General features: G+C 46.5%; 1 protein-coding gene across 5 annotated transcripts in view; it reads right to left on the bottom strand.

Moving 5' to 3' along the window:
- Positions 1–13,154, bottom strand: part of ADCY2 (adenylate cyclase 2) — a 418,010-nt gene that overhangs the window by 291,444 nt on the left and 113,412 nt on the right. For all 5 annotated transcript variants that reach the window (XM_058715319.1, XM_058715313.1, XM_058715293.1 and 2 more), the window contains exon 3: positions 7,881–8,042. In XM_058715319.1, coding sequence (XP_058571302.1) covers positions 7,881–8,042 — 162 coding nt within the window. The remainder of the gene's footprint in view (positions 1–7,880; positions 8,043–13,154) is intronic.

The following is a 13,154-nucleotide window of genomic DNA, read 5'->3' as shown; positions in this document are numbered from 1 at the left end:
TCGGCTCAGGCCACGATCTCGCAGTTTGTGAGTTCAAGCCCCGCTTTGGGCTCAGTGCTGACAGCTCAGAGCCTGGAGCCTGCTTCCGATTCTGGTTCTCCCTCTCTCTCTGCCCCTCCGCCTCTCACACTCTGTGTCTCTCTCACTCAAACATTAAAACAGAAAAATTTAGGGGCGCCTGGGTGGCTCAGTCGGTTAAACGTAAAACTTCAGCTCAGGTCACGATCTCACAGTCCGTGAGTTCGAGCCCCGCGTTGGGCTCTGGGCTGACGGCTCGGAGCCTGGAGCCTGCTTCCGATTCTGTGTCTCCCTCTCTCTCTGCCCCTCCGCCTCTCACACTCTGTGTCTCTCTCACTCAAACATTAAAACAGAAAAATTTAGGGGCGCCTGGGTGGCTCAGTCGGTTAAACGTAAAACTTCAGCTCAGGTCACCATCTCGCGGTCCGTGAGCTCGAGCCCCGCGTCGGGCTCTGGGCTGACGGCTCGGAGCCTGGAGCCTGCTTCCGATTCTGTGTCTCCCTCTCTCTCTGCCCCTCCGCCTCTCACACTCTGTGTCTCTCTCACTCAAACATTAAAACAGAAAAATTTAGGGGCGCCTGGGTGGCTCAGTCGGTTAAACGTAAAACTTCAGCTCAGGTCACGATCTCACAGTCCGTGAGTTCGAGCCCCGCGTCGGGCTCTGTGCTGACGGCTCGGAGCCTGGAGCCTGCTTCCGATTCTGTGTCTCCCTCTCTCACTCATGTTCTATGTCTCTCTCTGTCTCAAAAATAAATATAAAAGAATAAAGAGCAATTACGGATGGATTAATATATGATTAGAATCAGTATCTTTCACAAACTATCCTCAAAAATAAACACTTGGAAAGGACAGAGCCTCAGATCCCGGTGTACTGTGGAACGTGGCTGTGTGGGTAGGTGAACACGTGAGGACAATCACGTGTCCAGATGCCAACCAGTGAGTGTGCCACTCAGCCAACCTGTAATCGATCTATGATGTATCGTATTTGATATGAATCCGGTGGTTTGAATGAACAGAGGGCACACAGTTTTGATGACAGAATCCAGAAGAGGATATAGAGACTGATGAAGGGTGACTGATCAGCATTGTTCGTTTCTCAGGAAACCCTCTTTGTTTCATGCGCCTTTGATCAAATCTCCAAGACAAAAACTCATGGTCTAACAGGGCTTCCTTTCACCTCTGTCCCTTCTGTCCCCTCTTCTAAACAGCCTCACAAATGCTGAAAAATAAACCGAGGTCTCATTCCACCATGACAGTAAAATGATTAACTACCAACAGGAAAGTTCTGTGTCGAGCATTCTTGCCGTTTCACTGTAGGAAAGTGCCAGAACATTCTCCAAGTGGTAGATAGGATGCCCTGCAGCAAAGCGTGAATAGTGTTGCTGTTGGTCACTTGCTCCACCAAAGTCTCCCTGGTGGGTGATGGTGTTGAGCTCCGCCATTTAAAGGTGGGGCGGGGATTCCTGCCGGGCTGGAGGGACAAGGAAGGAACAGGAACGAGGAGAGCAGACATGTGCAGTGCCTTAGATCTGCCTTAGGATTCAGTCACATCAGACACTTTCCTATTTTTACCTCTTTTCCAGGCTTACCCCCATTCCTTCCAAATTATAATGTCGTTAGACCCCATAACTGATAGTTTGCTAAAACAGGATACAGATCCCCCTCCATCGATAGCCAAATGCTACACAAAAGGAACAGTGGTTCAGTGTCCTTTCTTCCCTCTTGTGGAAAGTACTAACATCCTGCGCTTCTCCGAAGACAAGACAGTAGGAAGAGACGTCCAAATTCCCAACAATTAGTCTCCTCCAGAGCCAGAGTCCCGGCAGCTGGTAACCTGCTGTTTTCCTTTTGAGCTTCTCAGATTAGATCCTAAATGCAATTTAATTCCAGACTCCAATATACAGTTCCTGAATTATACTGCAGAAGAATCAGTTATGTAACAAATCTTCATGACTACCGATTATGTTCTTGCCATACGTGACAGACTGTATCTTCTACTTTAGGTCCAAACTAAAATCTTTCAAAGTGTATCTTAAATACGGCAAAGTATCCACCGCATACAGGAATCCTCTACCATTTATCAGAAACAGGAGTAATCCTGTTAGAATAGAAAACCAATAACCACTCCTTAGCTTATCTTCTCTAATAAATATGGGTTCCCAAACAACTGGCTTGTGTAAGTAAATCTGTATTCAAATTAATCCTTGTCTCCTGGGAAAATAAATGATACACAAAATGAAAATCCAGAATGTGGTGTGAATGCCAAGGAAAGGAACATTTAAGAAAAGTAAGTAAGTTTCAAATATAAAATGTAATCGTGGCATAGAAACAGGACTATTTGGCAATTCCTGGCGGGGGGCGGGGGGGTCGGTAGACTGCCGGCAGTGATGTTGACCTACAGAAGTGTGGCCAACTGAGAAGAGAACACAAGTGTATCTAATCAGATGCACAGGCTGTAGGCTGGACCAACACTTGAGTGATGGACTCCCTGCCCCTGTCAGGGAGGCAAGCTTCCTGCCCCGCTGCCCTATCTCATCTCCAGGCCGGCCACCCTCACCCATGGGCGGAAGCAGGACGCAGCACCACAGCACAAGCGGTGATGTGTCATGCTGTTTTCCTAACCTCAGTCTCCCTTTGCCTGGATACAGCCGTAAGCAAAGAAGACACCTACCTTGCTGCTCTCAGAGAATTTTTACTCAAATGTGTGCTACCTTACTGATACAAGGAACCTTCTTGTTTTCTAGTTAACCATGCAATGCTAAGGACTTTTGGGGCTCACACTAAATTTCTGATAGATAAATAAAATAATTCATCCTTGGGGCACCTGAGTGGTTCAGTAGGTTAAGCATCTGACTTTGGCACAGGTCATGATCTCACAGTTCATAGTTTGAGCCCCGCGTCAGGCTCTGTGCTGACGGCTCAGAGCCTGGAGCCTGCTTCGGATTCTGTGTCTCCCTCTCTCTCTGCCCCTCACCTGCTCTCTCTCTCTCTCTCAAATAAATAAACATTAAAAGAAAAAAAATGAAATAATGCATTCTTCTTACATCAACAATGTAAAACTGCTTTTTAAGTTTCCTGATATTTGAGGGTCATCCCAGATATCAGAAAAACTGCTCTTGGACACCCAGTTAGGAAAACAAAGACGAAGTAATTACAGGAAAAGCTGAGCCACTAGCACAGTACAAAATGGATCAGAGAGCAGCTGGAAAAAAACTTCTTCCTCTTCCACAAATAAACTCTGTTCAAAAAGTGTTCTTTTTCTTCCATTCCCTTGCCCCATCCTCTCTCCTCCTGCCCTTCTTGTCCGTTTCCTTCTCTCCTGAATAACTCAGTCCCCAGCCATCAGGCAGAGCAAGGAACATCTGCATCTAGAGGGGACCAGGGAAGCTGAATTCGCCCAAGGTGATAAAGCTGGGGTGGGTTCCAGGAGCCTCTACAATGGGGAAGACACAGAGGCCACAGCCCCGGTTGGGGGAGGGGACACCCTCAGATGGACGTGGTGTCATAGCCTGAGCCAGGGGAGGGGGACAGGTGTTAGGGGAGGGGAATTTGGGCCAAGTGAGAAGACACCTGTGTGGGGGTAGGGGTGGCGACTGAGATAGGAGACTGGTTACACACCGGCATTGATTCAGTAAGTAAATACGTTAAGAATCATTGCAACCGAACTTTTTTCACTATTGGCCATGGAATCACAAGAGAAAGGGAGAACACTGGCATGAAACTCGTGGCAGGCTGGAAAGACCAGTGTGAAGTCATGGTGTCTAATATGTAGGTATATATAAAAGTTGATGTAGATGTAAATGCGTGTGCCCCTTGTCTTGGAGTAGTGACAACCCAGTGGGAATGAGAAGACCTACAAGCCTAGATCTTGCTAAGTGCCACTCTTCACCAGGAAGAACAGGGCTCCTTGGAGAGATGGCAGATTTTAGGGCCAGGGCAGGGAAAGCATGAGATGAGCCTGAAACATCTTGTTGTGTCAGAAAGCAATGAAGTGCTCAAAGAGTGATGGGGACCATCACCAAAGGTGCAGAAGCCAGCCTGAAGGGGCGCCCACTGGACAAGTCTGAGCCCAGACTTGTGGACTCATGTAAGTGGGCTTATAACCCTCTGTATAGAACAGGGAAACACAAGACGGTCTAGACATCAATAAGTGAATAAACCAGGATATCTGCCCGGTTTCAAAGTACCTCCCCACAACATATGCCTTAATTACAAAGAAGAGAAGAGTAATGTCAAAGCGGTAAAGCCTGGCAGACGGCCATCAGACGAAAGACCAACATAAATGATGAGACCCTGAGAGACCGTAATGAGAAGGCACCATCACCTCTGTGTTTCCTGCCAAAGATGCATCACCTGAATCCCTTCATGATGAAATATCAGACAAAGTCAACCTGAAGACCATTTGATAAAATAGCTGGCATGCCATCCTCAAAAGTGTCAAGATCACGGAAGCCACGGGAGGACTAAGGGGTTGCTGCAGATTGAAAGACACCAAGGGGATTAGAGAACACACGGCAACGTTGCAGAACTCTGATCTGGGCCCTTTTCCGTAAAGGACGTTGTTGGGAAAGCCGGATGAATCTGAATCACAACAGCAGAGCCATGTGAATTTCCCAATTTTGATAGTTGCATCATGGTTAAGTGCAATGGCATCGTACGAGATACTGTCTAAAGCATTTAGCGGCTCCGACTTGAGCTCAGGCCATGATCTTATGGTTCGTGATTTCAAGCCCCGTGTCGGGCTCTGTGTTGACAGCTCAGAGCCTGGAACCTGCTTTGGATTCTGTATCTCCCTCTCCCTCTGCCCCCCTGCCCCCGGCTCGTTCTCTCTCTCTCTCAAAATAAATAAACATTAAAAATAATAATAATAAATAAAGCATTTAGGAGCAATGAGACCTCAGACTGGTAACTTATCTTTTGGTGGATTAGGAAAAAAAATTCTCTGTATTAGATTTCGAATTTATTGGTAGGTCTGTGACTGTTTCAAAATAAAAGTTAAAAAAAAAAGTTAGGGATTATACTTTATATTTAAATGTACTAGAAATGCTCATTCATCACTTTCAGTGATTAACTAAATTCCCTCAGTTGGGTAACATATTGTAGCCTGAGACTGAATTCTACTTCAAGGCAAATGCTGGGAAAATAAATGTGCCGAGAACAATGAACTCTGTTAATCAACGTAGAAGGGAATAGGGTTTTCTATGAAGTCGACATCTTGGTTAACAGAGAAGCATTACATGCTATCAGTGGATTGCCAATGTTCCAAAAATAAAGTGAAACATTCTTTTCTTTTCTTTCTTTATTTTTTTTAGAGAGAGAGAAAGCATGAGTGGGGGAGAGGGGCACAGGAAGGGTGGGGTGGGGGCGGGGAGAATCTCAAGCAGGCTCCATGCGGAGCACCAAGCCCAACACAGGGCTCATTCCCATGAACCATGACATCATGACCTGGGCCAAAATCAAGAGTTGGATGCTCAACCAACTGAGCCGCCCAGGTATCCCCAAACAAACATTAACACGGATCCACGCTAAACAAAACGCACTCTGTCTTCAGCGGTTTATAAGGTAGGGGGACACTGATCACCACTCATCAGCAAACCTCTTTCTTCATATGAAACTGACAGCCTTTCAGTAATTTTGCATTAAACAATTATACCATGGCAGTATAACCACCTAATGTGTATCATCCTAATTTATGTACACTTTTCATAAACAGTTATCAATGAAGTGTTTTTCTCCCATCACAAAGCAGTGCTATTTGTAGGTCACACGTCCAGCAGTGGCCAAAGGTGCTTAAATGTCTTTTCCTCATGACTTTGACATTTACCAACGGACCTTCCATTTTCAATCTGTCAGTGTATCCTGCCTTTCCCTGCCCTCGGAATCATTGTGAAATTACTTCTGAAGAAAAGGAAAACTGACGTTCTGTTCTTCTGCTTCCTTTCAATGTTATTCTTACATGGAATCATTTGGAATGAAAAACTTTTATTCTTTTTTGCTCTTCCAGAATTATCCTATCTCTGGCTGTCCACTGATAAAAATTATTTTTCTTTGTGTGTTTGGAAAATTGAGTAAGTGAATGTTTAAGATTACATTCTTTCCCAATTTTTTGAACTTGCAGAAGAAAATAAAAATGCTCTGAAAGAAAAGCAAACTCACTACAGTATGTAGTGACCTAGAATACATCAGATTCTTGACAAACCATTTATTCCCCCCCCCCCCGCTTTTTTTTTTAACCCATTTGATCCTTACAGGCATGTATCTTAATCCTCCTTTCCAAGATATTTTTTCTATTACATCTGCCCCAGCAGACACTGTATTTATTCATGAAGGGGCCAAAGAGATAGGTACAAAATGTTCAGCGGATGTGTTCTAGGGTAACCTAAAACCAGGAAAGTGTTGTAAGCCCTGAAAACAGGCTTGAGTGCCCCCATGTCTGTGTGATGAGGGCTTTCCCGCAGTGACTGTCATAATGTCAGCTGGCTCAGCTGATCACATACCGGTTCCTACTGCAGAAACAGACCCACCCCCCCCCAAGCCCCACTCCAGGGAGACTGGAAAAATGGAATTTATGGGAGAGAGGAGACACATCCCATAAATATCTTCAAGGGAGGCTCTGACATGCGGCGCAAGGAAGTAAAAGCTAGGGCAGAGCCCATACCAAAAGGAACATTTCCCCCGCCTCTTCCCAGGCGCAGCTGCATTGTTTCTTCTTTTAATAAAACACCACCTTCGTTCCTTCCTTTGATCCGTTACTGACGGGTCGCCATCTGGGCCTCGGGTGGTGCCGGCTACTCGGGCCAGTGGCAGGGAATGCGTGCGGGCACGTGGCTTTGCTCCACGTCTGAACCAGTCAGCGGGAACCTGGAGCCCACCGTGCAGAATCGGGGCCAGGGTTCTGACGCTCACCCGGTGCCAGCAAAGGCTGTCTTTCAGACCGCTCCGACTGAACGCCGGGCTTCACAGGAGCTCTAGGAGACGAATGTTGAGAAAAGGGATCCCCAGAAAGCTTTCCAGCTAAGCGGGATTTCCAGACACCCAAGGATAAGCCTCCAGCTCTATGTCAAGTTTCCAAATAAAACATTCCACCGAGTGAACGACAAATGGGTTTCTCAGACCCCCGGGGCTCATGTGATCCAGGTCTAAACCCCCCACTTTCAATGGCAGTGCTGTTCCTAACCAGTTCTCTCACCCTCTGAGTTTTTACACCATGGCTGCATTTCTTAAATTTGATTCTACCAGAGCGTAATTGAACATACCTGTTTCAAGTAAAAACAAGATACTTAGGGACAACTCCAAACCACTGACCCTCATGTTTATGGATGTGCATAGCAGGAAATCAAGTCACTTTTCAAATGCTTTTAACTAATTAAACACAACGGCTTCTTCGAAATGCCATTTACTAGCAAAGCTAAATTTGCTGTCGCAGCATTTGAAAGATTTATTATTATTATTTTTTTTAATGCCCATGGACCTGCCAGAAGATCAGGAAATGGAGATCTTTCCCCCTCTGTAAAGAGAGGGCTTTATCGGATATGAAGGTGGGGGAGAACTATGAATTTAACTGTGTAAGTTATCTTCACTCTAAAAACAGGGTGCTGAATTCCAATGCATAGCAGGAACAGCTTTGAAGCATCCACAGTCATCCGACCATCCAGCAACCAGCAAAATGGAGCGGCCGTCCGCGACGCTCGCTGTTGCTGACTGCTACGTGCTGATACCGCTGCTGGAGGTGGGGTGTGGCTGGCTCCCACTAGCAACACAGAGCCACCTCGGGCACCTGCCGGGTACCCCAGTCGCACCCCGAACAGGTGCACGGCACCCCTGGCACCCAGAGGTGGGGGTTGGGGGCACTGGTCACCCACCTGCCAGACCAGGTGCTCCTTGGCCCCGGGCGTTGCGGACAGGCAGATGCTCAGCACGACGGTGTGGGAGGAGGCCGTGAGCACGCTGGCGATGATGGCGTCTCGCATGTTGAAGGGGAGCATGGTGTATACCACGAAGATAATGAAGAGGAAGAAGGACACCTACGGGAGAAGAACAGGGAGAGTCAGCAAGAGCGCCCGTCCCCAGTGCTTCTCTCCCTTGCCCACGAAAGGCTGCACAAAACGCCGCGAACTGCACCCGTGTAGTTTTGTGTTTTTCTTCTTTAATATTTACTTATTTTTGAAAGAGACAGAGACTAAGCACAAGTTGGGGAGGGGCACAGAGAGAGGGAGACACAGACTCCGAAGCAGCTTCCAGGCTCTGAGCTGTCAGCACAGAGCCCGACGCGGGGCTCGGACCCACGAACCGCGAGATCGGGACCTGAGCCGAAGTCAGATGCTCGACCGACTGAGCCACCCAGGCGCCCCGAACCGCACCCATTTAGAGAGTAGTATTATGAGAAAATAAGACAGCACATTCAAGCAAACCCAATGGATTACAACAAAGGACTAACTCTTGTGAGGGGGAAGAAAAAAATCTTTCTTTTTCAAGATTTGAAGATTTCCAACTTTCATCCCCAGACTACTGCAGACATTAGGTAACTCTGAGCACTCTCTGGATCTGGATGCAAGCTGGTCCCAAACTCCTCGGGTTTAGTATCTGTGCTTCCAAACACACATCTGGATTCCTGAGCTATGTCTCCAACTGTGTCAGGAGATCCCTGGAGGGTGGTCGGGTTTCATCTGGGGTTGCTGATGCAAGAGGATCGAGTGGTGTGGACGTGTAACAAATTGAAACAGCTCGGAGGTGGTTCAGCTGTTATCAAAACCACTTGGCAGGTTCTCCAAAAGTTAAGCCCAGAACCACCTTAGGACCCAGTGATCCCGTTCTTAAGTATGTATCTTAAAGGACTGAAAACAGGCAAACAAATACATGCACACACGTGTTTGCAACAGCACGATTCACAACAGGCAAAAGGTGGAAACCACACAAATGTCCCCCAGTGGATGAACGGACACACGGCCTGTGGCACATCCACGCAATGGGATACTAGTCGGCCAGAAAAAGCAATGACGTACTGAGATAACATGTCTTAACACAGATGAACCCCAAGAGCATTATGCTAAGAGAACGCAGCTAAGGCAAAAGCCCACATACTGTAAGGTTCCATTTGTACGGACTGTCTAGAATAGATAAATGAACAGAGACAGGCAGAAAACTGGTGGCTACCAGGGGCTGGAAAAGAGGGTAGGGGAAGTCACCACCTGGTAGGCGCAGAGGTCCCCTTTGGGGTGATGACAGACTTTCTGGGACGGGATGGAGGCGATGGTCACACAACACCGTGAATGTACTAAATGCCACCAAACTCTTCCTTTTAAAATGGCTAATTGACGTTATGTGAACGTCACCTCAGTGAGAAAGAAAAGCCACAGGAGAGCTTACAGAAAGATTCAGAATGGAAAAGGGAATGGCTTAGTAGGTAACCGAAAAGGCTGTTTTCGTCAAAAAAGCAGCAGAGACAGAAGAACACTGAGGGGGGTGAAAAGGTGATAAATCAAGGGGGGAAAGAGCCAAGGTCAGGGAAGCAGAAGAGAGGCATCGGGAGAGCTCCGCCCCACAGCTCTTCACTCAAGAACAAAAGGGAAGCTAAGTAAGGAAAGAGCTCGTCCCGCGTGCAGAGTGACCCGTGTCGCATAAGGAACCCCAAACCCCAGCACAGCTGGAAAGACAGGGAGACACCATGCCAGCTCTTCTGCGGGGAGTCAGGATGTGTGTTCGCGAGAAGGACCTGGGCACCAGGCGCTGCTCACGGTGGGTCTGAAGACAGCAAGGGCTGCAAGGACACTGGGCCCCCTTCCTGCATGAACAAGGGGAGCCGCACCACAGGTCATGATCAAAAAGTAATGGTCACCATTTCACTGTCCAGGGGTCTGCGGTATAAGCTCCATGGGTACAAGCATCACAGACGAAAGGGCATATGGAAGATCAGGGGCGCAACCTAAAAAGAAATTTGGACCTCTCAAACACGCCCCTTCCTTTTCTCCCAAACACCTGCTCATTGGACAAGCACGTATGAAGTTTCTCTGAGGTTCTGGAGGTGGAGGACAGATGCAGAATCCTGGCTCTCAGGCACTTGAAAGTCACGTGTATCAGCCGTCACTTTACAGCTGATGTATCCGGAGAGAAGGGGTACCCAGCCCCACTCCAGCGAGACACTGGGGTGAAGTCCCTGGGTCATCTTCTCTAAGATCCTGCAAGTTCAAGTGTCTCAGAATAACAGCCAAGAAGAATCCTACCAGGAGTGTGAAAACGAATCCAGGAATCCCCCTTAGGGAGCTTTGGTTGGGTATGGCCCATCTGTTCTATGCCCACTCCTCCTAATTCAGTCTAGTCATAATGGACTTCAGGCCAAAACATATGGGCAAAAGGATCACCATGGCCATACTATTTTGCTGGTAAATACTTTTTTATTTTACCTCCTTAAAAAGACTGTGAAGATGCTTTTCATTCAGGTATTATTATACAGCATTCTACACTTTCTATTCCATATATGGAATGGGAAAAAAATATGTTAGACAGTTTATGTACCAGAACACCTAGTATTGATGGAAAGAAACCAGGCGTTTCTTCAGAGGGACCTTTCTGAGCTAGGTGCCAATCGACCCAAGCAGACTGGGGCAGTCCCCTGCCTCCACTTCCCAAGAAGAGAATATACAGAGTGATTTCTTAGAGCCCCAAATCAGATTTCAAAACTGCTAAGAACCAGCACACGCATTTAAGGAGCACTCAGTGTACAAGTGCCTTCTCCACTCTTCAATAGTTGCATCCTGCTTTCCAAAAGGGGTATCACTGACCCAGAGAAACGGGGAACTTGGCCAATATCTCCCAACCAGTCAGTGTCAAAGCCCAAATAGCAATCCACGGGTTTAATTCTTCTATGTGTTCTCGGTAAAGAGTTTGACCAAGACAAACCTTCCCCTGATAGAAATCCCATGAAGCTGGGATTCATGGGATTTTTCCCCTGATAGAAATCTTTCCTCTGATAGAAATCTTTCCCCTGACAGAAATCCCCTATCTTTCCCCTGATAGAAATCCCATGAAGCTGAAGGTCTAACAGAAGACACACATGCATACAAGACATTCTTGCAAGTCTGACGTGGAAAGACAGCAGCTCTTTCCCCTCCTGCAAAGACAATCACAGGAAGTGCCCGACATCTTGGCTCAGATGCTGAACTCTTCCAGTAAGTAGGACCGATTTTTAATGATCATTATGAAATTGCTAATGTTTCAAGATTTGTTCATATTTCCCTCATTTCTATACGCTTAACTTTCAATTTGTGTTTACAGACAGGTGGTTTATGATAAATGGTAACACACAACAATGAACATTTAACAAAATTGTCAGTTAGAGGGGAGCCTGGGTGACTCAGTCGGTTAAGCGTCTAACTCTTGACTTTGGCTCAGGTCATGATCTCACAGTTCAGGAGTTTGAGCCCCATGTCAGGCTCTGTACTGACATGCAGAGCCTGCTTGAGATTCTCTCTCTCTCTCTCTCTCTCTCTCTCTCTCTCTCTCTCTCTCTGTCTCTCTCTGTCTCTCTCTCTCTCTGTCTCTCTCTCTCTCTCTGTGTGTGTGTGTGTGTGTGTGTGTGTGTGTGTGTGTGTCCCTCCCCCATGCTCACTCTCTCTCTCTCAAAAGTAAATAGATAGATAATTGTGCATGGTCATGGCTTATTGAGAATATTAAATTTACTTCAGAATCTCTACTACCCACCAAATTTACAGGAACTATTTTTAATCCAGACACTGTTATTTCTACACACGGCATTAATGAAAAATCCTATTTCCTACAAGAGGTATTAAATGATTATTTTCAGGGGCACCTGGGTGGCTCAGTCAGTTGAGTGTTGGACTTTAGCTCAAGTCATGATCTCACAGTTCTTGGGTTTGAGCCCCTGCATCGGGCTCTGTGCTGCAGTGCAGAACCTGCTTGGGCTTCTCTCTCTCCCTCTCTCTGCCCCCTCCCCTGCTCACACTTGCTTTCTCTCTCTCTCTCTCTCTCTTTCTCTCTCTCTCAAAAATAAACATTAAAAAATGGTTATTTCAAGTGTTAGAATTGACAATGACAAAAAAGAGCCTCTCTTAAACAACTACAGTTTTCCTCTAATGCAAAAACCTGCAGTTCTTTGAAATTACCGTAACTTTTGAACAGCTTAATTTTGGACAGCTTTAAAACTCTAACATTATTTCAATTATTTTACAGTTCAGCAGACATTTTGAGCTTTGAAAAGGAAGCACATGGAAAGCTTATCTGCATTAACCAAATGGAGAATAGACATTCTGTTTTCCAAATACAATTACTCCTGTTAAGTGTTCATTTTTAGATGACACAATGAATTTTTTTAAAGGTCAATTAAGCAAGTTGTATTAAATCAACTTTGAATTTTAGTGGCAGCATTTCAGGAACAGCATGAGGTGCCCAGGGAGCCTTCCGCAGGCTGGACGAGGAAGAAGAAAGTCAAGTGTGGCTGCAAGCCCCACATAGGGAACAGCCTTCACTTCCTATTGCTTCCAGAGGGCTCTATTTTTCTTTTTAGCCTTCTTTCCAAAGCAACTTCAACTAGGGCCATATGTAAAACCAAAATGGATTTGGCACATCGAAAGAACGTGTGGGTTAAAAGCTCCAAAAAGGCGAATGCAAGCACTTGGGTTTCCATGTTCCCATGGGGACACTTCCATGACTGAGACCCTCCCTGACTGTATCTCTGTCCAGAGGCTGAAGAAAGGGGAGCCACTGGTGTGATTACTGAGACCCTGCACAGACACCTGGATCAGCGTGACATCGGAAGAGGTAGAACTCCTCCCAAAAACACCCGACTGAAGTGTTTCCCTGACCTTAGGCCGCCATTTGCCTTTTGTGAGACATCCACATCTTTCTCTCTGGGCTACTTGAACCTCAAGCGCTGTAAGTTTCAAACCAAGTTAAGAGCTTCTTTGTTATGTTCTTAAACCTATTCCTCTTGCAGGGTAACGCAATCCTACCCACGACATCTTTGTCCCCAACAACCCAGGTGCAAACTTTTAAGCCTCGCCGTTGACAATTCTTCACGTCCACACTCGAAAACAATGTCTTCTTACTTTAGGACCCCAGAGTCTCGCATCTGTTTGTCTGCGCTTCTCCACCCTTACTTCCATGAGGCTTCTCCACCCTTA

This window comes from Neofelis nebulosa, chromosome 1, assembly GCF_028018385.1.
Source record: "Neofelis nebulosa isolate mNeoNeb1 chromosome 1, mNeoNeb1.pri, whole genome shotgun sequence".
In the NCBI taxonomy this organism is placed as follows: Eukaryota; Metazoa; Chordata; class Mammalia; order Carnivora; family Felidae; genus Neofelis; species Neofelis nebulosa.
The sequence above is the reverse complement of the archived record's forward strand: the minus strand, read 5'-3'. Positions and strand labels throughout refer to the sequence as shown.